Source organism: Alligator mississippiensis, chromosome 11, assembly GCF_030867095.1.
Source record: "Alligator mississippiensis isolate rAllMis1 chromosome 11, rAllMis1, whole genome shotgun sequence".
NCBI classification, from domain to species: domain Eukaryota; kingdom Metazoa; phylum Chordata; order Crocodylia; family Alligatoridae; genus Alligator; species Alligator mississippiensis.
The window spans coordinates 55875314-55883964 of NC_081834.1; the positions used below are offsets into that span (position 1 = coordinate 55875314).

At 56.0% G+C, this 8651-nt stretch overlaps 1 protein-coding gene across 1 annotated transcript; it reads left to right on the forward strand.

Annotated features, from left to right (window-relative positions):
• Positions 1 to 1662: 1662 nt before the first annotated feature.
• LOC132244124 (zinc finger protein RFP-like) lies at positions 1663 to 4854 on the forward strand. Its single transcript, XM_059715133.1, has 3 exons — positions 1663 to 1955; positions 2914 to 2973; positions 3351 to 4854. Exons 1-3 carry the CDS (start codon positions 1778 to 1780, stop codon positions 3872 to 3874), a joined length of 762 nt encoding a protein of 253 aa, XP_059571116.1. The 5' UTR covers positions 1663 to 1777; the 3' UTR covers positions 3875 to 4854.
• The last annotated feature ends 3797 nt before the right edge of the window (positions 4855 to 8651 follow it).

An 8651-nucleotide genomic window follows, 5' to 3' on the forward strand; every position in this document is an offset into this window, starting at 1 on the left:
GCAGGTACTGGATGGAGAACAGGGGAGAGCTGGATGCCCTCAGGTTGCTGGGGTGAGGACCAGGGTGTCCAAACCTCACCCGCCAGAACTGTAAGGCCCCAGGACCCAGAGCCCTGCCACCCCAGGCTCAGCTGCCAGGTGCCTCTGTCCTGGAGAAGGCAGCAGTGCAGGGGCAGCACAACGCCCTGTGACCGCCTGCAGCGCACGGGGCATCGCGGCATCGCGGCAGCACAGAGTCCCTGCACTTGCATGTCATAATCCTGCCAGGTGCTGGCACCGTGACTCCACCTAATGTGAGGAGCGAGGTGCTGCTCAGCATCAGTGCCTATGGCAGGATCTGGCTCTCAGTGTCTAGCTGTTTCTTCCAGCAGTGCCAGGAGATCCCAGCTGAGATCAGGCCCTCCTGTGCTCACAGCTGTGCAGACACAGAGTAGGAGACAATCTCGAGGGGCTTCTGATGTGGAGACACTGGAAAGGCAAGGGATGGCCGATGATCCTCTCTCCACTCTGAGGCCCAGGGCGCTCCAGAGACTTGTCCAGGGTGACACAGAGTCAGTGTCAGAGCAGGGGAGGGGACCCTGATCTCCCAGGTTTCTGGCCCTACACCTGCAGCCCAATATCCTCACTTCCTATGGGCAGGACACAAAGGACCCTGGAGTGGGAGCAGGGTGCAACTCAATCTCGGGGAGAGGTATGGGAAGGAGAGCCCAGATCTCCAGGGTCCCTGTCACAGCCGTTGGGTCTCAGGTCTCCTCCAGCCCATAGGGCCTTGTCCCGATGCTCTGCACTGGCAGTGCCCCATGGGCGTGAATTAAACCATCTCAGGAGTAAGGGATGGAAAATTGGTACTAGGGAAACTGCTGGGAGGTCTGGGGTTTGGGGCTGAGACAGGAGGAAGAGGAGGTTGCTTGTGGCCAGGATAAGGGCATTTGCTCCAGGCTCAGGAGACAGCCCAGGAGATGGACACAAAGCGTGATGGGGCAGTGCAGGGTGGGGGAGCAGCAGCATGATGGGGAAGGAGGGCCCAGGGCAGAGCACAGAAGACGAGGGAAGGATGTGGTGCTGGGGCTGGGAAAGAGGAGCCCGTGGGAGAGGCATGGCTGAAGTGGGGGCTGCAGGGCTGAGAAGAGAAGAGATCTGCCATCTGAGCAGGTGCTGGGGCTGGCCGTGGAGCTTGGCTGTAGGCTGGGGAAGGAGGAGGGAAGAGGAGATGCTCCAGCTACCAGCCGCGACAGGCTTCCCTGCCAGGGGGATTGGCCAGGCGGGGCATCAAGCCCGCCCTGGTCACCATCCTGAATGCCTGCCAGGGGCAGCAGAGCCTCACTGAAGCCCTCTGGGGCAATGCTCTGCTAGCTGGTCTCCAAGGGCTCTTGGCTGCAAGGTGCGGGTGCCACTCCCTGGTGCCCAGCAGGTAGCCTGAGCACCCCTATCCCAGTACCACAACAGTGACAGAGCAGGGGCCAGCCTGGGGAGGAGCGGAGGCTGGCAAAGAGGATTTTCCCCACCTCTTCCCTGGCTCTGGGCATCCAGCAAGCATCACACTACCTCTGCCCCAGACCAAAGTTAGGCCTGGACAGGTATGAGGGAGCACACTGACATACCACCTTCACCCCAGCCTAGACCAAGGTGAAGCCAACACCCACTATGTCCCATGCAGGCTGCAGGGGTGGGTGGGGAGGTCTGCATTATTGCTGATAAAGCATCCCCAAGCGAACCCAGAGCTACCGCGGGGATTCCCTTGGCTCTGTCCTGTCCACGGGGTCCTGAGCACAGCTGGATGAGGCAGCGGGAGGCTGTTCTGTGCTTCCCATTCCCAGCTTGTTTCCAGCCACACTCAGCCCCCAGGATGTGCTGCCTCTGGGCTGCTTCTCCCACCACGCAGCCCATGTGTCTCCCTGCCTGTGGCTTCCTCCTGGCACCTCTAGCTCTACAGGAGACTTTGAGGAAGTTTCAAGGTACTGAGAAGGGGGCTGCAAAAGGGAATAGGGAAGTGTCCTTGTTGAGGAAGAAGAGATAAGCATTGGTTTGAATTTGGAGCCAGCATGTTTTTTAATTGGGAGATAAACTAAATGTGCTGGACTGATATCACATGTAAAAAGAATGAAGAGACGAGGCAATGGCCTCTCTCTGCCTTTGCGCGAATCACTAATGAACCAGGGTTCCTCTGGGTGCCCCTTTGTCCCGGGTGCAGAGCCACAGGGCCCCTGCTGCTCCAGCGCTGCTCAGCATGGGCACCTGCAGCTGGGGTGGTGGGAGCTGCGGGGCCCTGCCCCACTCAGAGCGAGCCCCCTGGGCCTCATGTCAGGCCACCAAAGTTAAGAGCCGAAATTGAACATGAGACAAGCTGTCAGGTTTGGATCCTGCTGGCTTAACCCCAGGGGTGCAGCAGCAGGGGGAGGGGTGCTCCCAAGGGGCAGGAGAGGAGCAGGGAGGGAGCAGAGCAGGCAGGTCGGGGGCGGCCCGGGTGAAGCTGCACCTCTGGTATCCTGCACCCCGACAGGGGCCGCTGGAGCAGAGGGCCACTCTGTCTGGACCCCTGGACTTCCCCAGCCAGCGCCAGCCCTTGCCGGTCCCCTCTGCCAGTGAACAAGAGAGCTGTGAAGCTCATCCCCTTCCCACAGGCTCCCCCTCCACCCCCGCTGCTTGTCCCTTTCTGTCACTGAGTCCCTCACCCCAGTGTCTAAGGGGGCAGGATGGGCTGGGCACTGAGCTCCCCCGGGTTGGTGGAGGAGGCCGCGCTGCAGGGGAGCAGGGAGATGTGGAGGCAGCTTCTGCAGCCACAGTCCCAGCAGCAGGGCAGGAGCTGCCCCGGGGTCTCTGCTCCGTCTCAGGGGCTCAGGACCAAGGCAGGTCTAAGTCAGGAGCATGAACCAGACACCACAAGTCTGATATCTGTGCCCCTTTCCCCTTCAGAGACTCTGCCGTCCACCTTGGAGAAGGGCAAAAGGGTACCAAAGGGATCATACACGAAGGGTAAGCGCTGGGGAGCTGGTCCCGGCATTAACACAATGATCCAGCAGAGCCCACGGCCGTCCCTGGACAAGAGTCAAACCCTCTCCCAGCCCAGCACCAAACCCCCCGCACTGGGACGTGGGAAACTGGGCTGGGATTTTCCTATTCTTGCCTATGGATTTGCAGCTACCTGCTTCCTTTCCCCCAGGGGCAGGGCTCTCCCCCGTGCCAGGCTGAGGGGCTGCGGGGCCGTCGGTGCTCAGCCCCCGGGCCCAGGGCAGAGGCAGCTCCGGGGGCCCAGGACGGTCGGAGGCAGGACGGGGCTGGTGAAGAGGGGGAGGAACGGCCCGTCTGCCCCGGGCTGAGCTCTGCCCTAACGCTGCCATTCTCTCTGCCAGCGACGGTGACTCTGGATCCGGACACGGCAAATCCCTGGCTCGTCCTGTCTGCGGATCGGAGAAGAGTGATATGTGCAAACACGTGGCAGCCTGTGCCTGACAATCCTGAGAGATTTGATGTGAACCAGTGCGTGCTGGGCCGGGAGGGATTCACCTCCGGGAGACACTGCTGGGAGGTGGAGGTGGGGCAGGGGGTCTGGCTCATGGGGGTTGCCAGAGAGTCTGTGAGGAGGAAGGGAGGGATCAGATTTAGCCCCGAGGAGGGGATCTGGGTGGTGCATTGCTGTTGGGATCAGGTCTGGGCTCTCACGGCCCCTGCTCCCACCCCCCTGTCCCTGCGCCGGGCGCCCAGGAGGATGCGGGTCTGTCTGGACTGTGCGGGGGGGCAGGTGTCGTTTCTCGATGCTGACACCGAGGCCCCGATCTTCACCTTCCCGCCGGCCTCCTTCGTTGGGGGCAGAATCCGGCCCTGGTTCTCGCTCTGGGCGAGGGGGCCTGGGTCCGAGCTGAGACTGTGCCATTGAGTGATGGGGAACAGCCGGGGAACGGACCCCCCACGCGGGGAAACGGGCCGCTCTGGCTTCCTATTCTCTGTGATCCCGGAGGAGTCCCGTCTACCCGCCCCGTCCCCTCCTCTCTGCCCTGGGAGCTGCCCAAGTGAAAGATGCCGTCTGCGCCGACAAGCCTGTCCCGTTGCACCGACCGATCTGTCCCAGCACTCGGTGGCCCTGGGGGAGTCGAGCGCGGCCACCAGCACGGACCCTTGAGGACGCCGCCCCAGCGATGACTCTGAAACCCGTGCTAAGCTTGGGCCTGCTCACAAAAGTGAAAATACAGAATACGGATGCTAACTGCATGTTGCAAGAGGACGCGAGGTCATGGCGAGGCCATCCGAGAAGGGATAATGAAGTATCTCCTTGGCTCATCTTGCTATATTTAGGGTGATTTCAGGCAGACTCCTAGCTGTCTGGTGTGTAACCATATGAAATATCTATCCTTGATTAATTAGTATGGTAAATATTTCTTTTGCAACTAACTCGTGTTTATGTGCAGGAAGAGACATTTGCCCTATGTGATAGATGTCTCCTCCTGATTCAGTGTCTTTTTCCTGGCTGTTAATCAGTTTCTTGATATGTTTCAAACCGGATCACCTCTTGTTACTGAAGAAGGTAACTCATTCGAATTAGAAACTTCTGATAACCAGTGATGAGCAGGTTTTTCCGTCAATTCTTGCTTGGGACTCTCTTGATTTGCACAACTAAAAGATTGCTTTGAAGATGCTAAACTAAGGGTAGAAAAAGGCAGTAAAACAACAAACCGCGCGCTTCAAGAGTGAGAAATCTCTCTGACACCAGTTGCTGACGTGCCCCACTTACACGAGAAGTTGAAGAGAAACAGACTGCTGCTTAGTTGCCTGTTTGGTGAGAAACCATCACTTTATGGCTAATTACTGGACTTTGCTTTGGCTTGGGCTCAGTTGACTTGATTTTAAATACTTGTAGTAAATAAATACTTTCTGTCACTCATCGAATGAGGTGTTCTGTCAATCCCTGGGGTAGTCCGCAATCCTAGGTTTTTATTTGCTAACACCAGTGCTGGGGCTCATGGCCAAGTGCTGCTGGGGGCCCTTTGCCCAGAGCCCTGCCAGGGCTGTGGCTGGGGGTGGGGATGGGGGGCCGCCTGGTCTGGAGCCTGAGCCCAGCCTGGCTCTGCCTGTGGGAAGCTGCTGGGCTGGTCTGTGCTTGAGCTGGTTTTTCCCGTGAAGCAAAAGGGCCCCTGGGCTGGGCCTTCTCCGAGCTGGAAGAGTTTCACTCAGGGCAGGCGCCTCCCTGCATCCGGCTCCTCCAACACGGACGGTTCCCTTGTACGGCCCGGCCCTGCGCCCCTCGTGTCTTCATGTCCACAGAGATCTCAATAGACATCTCACCTGGGGTTTGCAATGGCTGTGTCTCTTGGGCCTTCACTCCCCCTCTTCTCTCCCTCCATCTAACCTGCGCTGCCTCCTTGCTCGGGCTCACGCAGAGAACGTCCCATGCAAGTTGGACACTGCTTTTCCTGGGCCTGGTCTTGGGCCTTGGCCGTCTTCACCAAGAGGCTGCTCAAGCTGGACCACGCTCTTATTCACCCACAAGCCTCCTCCCTCCCTTGGGGCAGCTGTGTGGCACTGACGGTGGCTCCACCTACCTTCGTGTCGGTGTTTTCCACCTCCAGATGTTGACCACACAAACTGGGGCTGGAGGTAAGTTAGGACTAAAAGTAAAAGCATTTGCAACGTTTATTGTCTCCAAACCAGTTTTTAGGCAGTTCGTAGCCCATCAGGAGAGTTTTATGCTGGAAATCTTTTGGGTTACAGCAGGCTCGCCTAGAAGTGCTCTGTGTTTCTAATTATTAGGTAGTAGATTAACAAGCTTCCCATGTTGTTTCCATTGTATTTGTCCTTGGCGTGGGCGAACTGGGCAGCCGCCTGGGGCCCAGACAGAAGAGAGGACCTGAAAATGGAAAAAAGAAAGGAATAAAATTGCAAAAAAGTTTACATAATTGAGCACATACCATACTGGCAATGTTACCAATTCAGAACAAACTGTTTAAAGACATTGCTACCACAGATGCGAGAATGCCAGTTACAATGATTTCTTGTTGTAAATGTCTATGTGGGGCCCGATACTGCAAGTTTGCCCAGGGCTGCCGGGAGTCTAGGTACCGTCCTGCTGAGAAAAGAAACAGAGAAGAGCAAGGAAGGTTGCTAGGAAATTGAGGAAAGTGATTATTTCCCTTCTATTCTGCACTGCTGAAGCCACTTCTGGACTACTGTGTCCAGTTTTGGGCCCCCCACTACAGAAAGGACGTGGACAAGCTGGAGAGAGTCCAGTGGAGGGCAATGGAAATGGCTACAGGGTTAGGACACATGACTACTGAGGAGGGGCTGAGGGAACGGGGCTTATTTAATCTGCAGAAGAGAAGACTGAGAGGGGATTTGATAGCAGTCTTCAACTCCCTGAAGTGGGGTTTGCACAAGGATGGAGCTGGACTGTTCTCCGTGGACAAGGAGCAATGGCCTCAAGTTGCAGAAGTGGAGGTTTAGGTTGGATATTAGGGAAACTTTCTCACCAGGAGGGTGGCAAAGCACTGGAACAGGTTACCCTGAGAGGTGGTGGCATCTCCATCTTTGGAGGTTTTTAAGGCCAGGCACGACTAAGCCCTGGCTGGGATGATCTAGATGTGGATGGTCCTGTTCTTTGTAGGAGGTTGGACTAGATGTAACCTCCTGAGGTCCCTTCCAACCCTCCTTGTCTTCACAACTTGCCGGGGAGGTAGGGAAGGATCATTCCCACTTACGGTCACAGCGCTAAGGCACAGAGGGGCAAAATGACGTGCCCAGGGTCACCAAGGCAGTCTGTGGCAGAGTATGGAACAAAGTATTGACATGTGTTGTTTCAGTACAAGACACAAGAGGCATGCAGAGGAAATGTATGAACTAAACACAAGTTGCAGCATGGGCTAATTTAAGTTATAAAGTTAAAATTAAATAAAAAAAAACAGAAATAGTTGTCTATCAATGTCTATACAGAGATCAACGGGATCATCAAGCTGCATGAAAAGCCTACTGCAAGCAACAGTAATTGAATATACTTTTGCTGTCATTTTATCATCTCTTGTATTTTTAATTAGACACGAAACTTCCACTAACCTGCAGCTGGGTTCTGGAAAAAAAATAATGGTGTGTTAAACCATGACAAGGGGGCTGAGAGGTTAAGTTGACGGGCTGCTAATCTGTTGTGTTTTGCCTGTATGGGTTCAAATCCCATCCTTATTGTTCGTTACTTCTGTGAATCTATAAGTCTGGGCTGAAGCACTAATGACCTGCTTGTCCCTGTGCTGAACTCCACAGGAGTGTTGCCATTGACGTCACCAGGAGCCAAGTTGTCACATGGTGGAAGCCAGGCAACTGTGCGCTGGGAGACCCTGGGCGTATGCATGCTTTGGGGGCTCTGGGCTGTGGTCAGGTGGAGAAACGTTTGCAGCAGGCCAGTCCTGGGCCCAGTGCAGCCACACCTGCCATGCACACACCAGGCCAACCCACATAATAGTCAGCCTACCTCAAGAAGAAGTCACTTCACAATAGGTTGTGGAGGAGCAGCTCATGGGAACACAAAGTGAGCACCGTGCTGCCCGCACACCTTGTCATCCCATTCCCAGTCTGGCCTTTCCCCTGGCGTGGCTGAGATGGCCCTCTCCCATCCACACCTGAGCTGGAGGCTTCTGCCCAGGGTCCTGTGTGTATTTTGGGGTCCTGCTGCATCTGTGTTGGGAGGGAGAGCATCCACTTGGGTACCCGATGCTGCGGCAGTCCGGAGAGCGGTGTGGTGCTTCCCTGGGTATTTCGGTCTGTGGTGGGAGCCTGCTGGAGTCCTTGCAGTGGTGAGTTGAGCCTCCAGGTTTTTCCTAAATGCTATGGAAGCCGGAAAAGTGTTCAATGCTTCCCCAAGTGTGGTGGGCTTGGGGAAAACTGCCAGACTTTTTGGCAGCTGGGAAAGCATCCAATCCTGTGTCAAGTGTCCCAGTGCAAGCCCCAGGTGCCTCTCTCTCCAGGCCCGCTCTTACGCTGTTCCAACCAGTCTTCGGGGCAATTGCGGTGGGGTCCTCAGTTTGGCACGGCACTGCCTGCCTTGATTGCAGCCAGGGCACCTGAGCTGCAGTGCCGAGGCGTGGTGGGTAGAGGCCTGTTACAAGGATACATGAGAGTGGGGGGCCAATCTCACCATGAAGATTTCCTACGGCTTTGAATGTTACAAGCAAATGGGAACACGATGGGCAGGGGGTCGGAGGAGTGGTAAGGGATGGTTCAGCCTTCAAATAGCCTGGTTACTTTATCTTCCCCAGAATTGTCTGACTGATGACCTCCAGTCATTTTCCTTCCTCATAAAAGCTGCAGCCATCCACAAAAATGTTTAGGCCCGTATGCACATCTGTGATCTGAGGACAAGGCAGAGAGACACTATTTCCAGGGAACGTGGAGTTTCCAGCTGGATATTTTGGAGGTCGTCCGTCATACATCAATGTAACACTGGTGCACTGTGAAGTAGTTCTAAAGAGTGCCTTCTTTTCCAGAGACACTTGTGACTCCTTCCAACAGCAGCGATGTGCAGGAGGCACTCAGGGGTGCGTGTGCATCCCCTGAGAGCGCTGGTGCATCCCCTGGCAGCAGCATTTCCTGCTTAGGCATGGGTGGGGGGGCAGGCAAAAGCGTTGGTCTCCCCCTGACAGCACCAGCCAGGGTGTGGGGACGCCAAGAGAAGCGAT

Bases quoted from the DNA above. Each gene is read 5' to 3' on its own strand.
- LOC132244124 (XM_059715133.1), top strand. From the start codon at position 1,778: ATGAGGCAGCGGGAGGCTGTTCTGTGCTTCCCATTCCCAGCTTGTTTC. The intron at 1,956-2,913 runs GTACTGAGAAGG...TTTCCCCTTCAG, and splicing joins GACTTTGAGGAAGTTTCAAG to AGACTCTGCCGTCCACCTTG. The intron at 2,974-3,350 runs GTAAGCGCTGGG...TCTCTCTGCCAG, and splicing joins AAAGGGATCATACACGAAGG to CGACGGTGACTCTGGATCCG.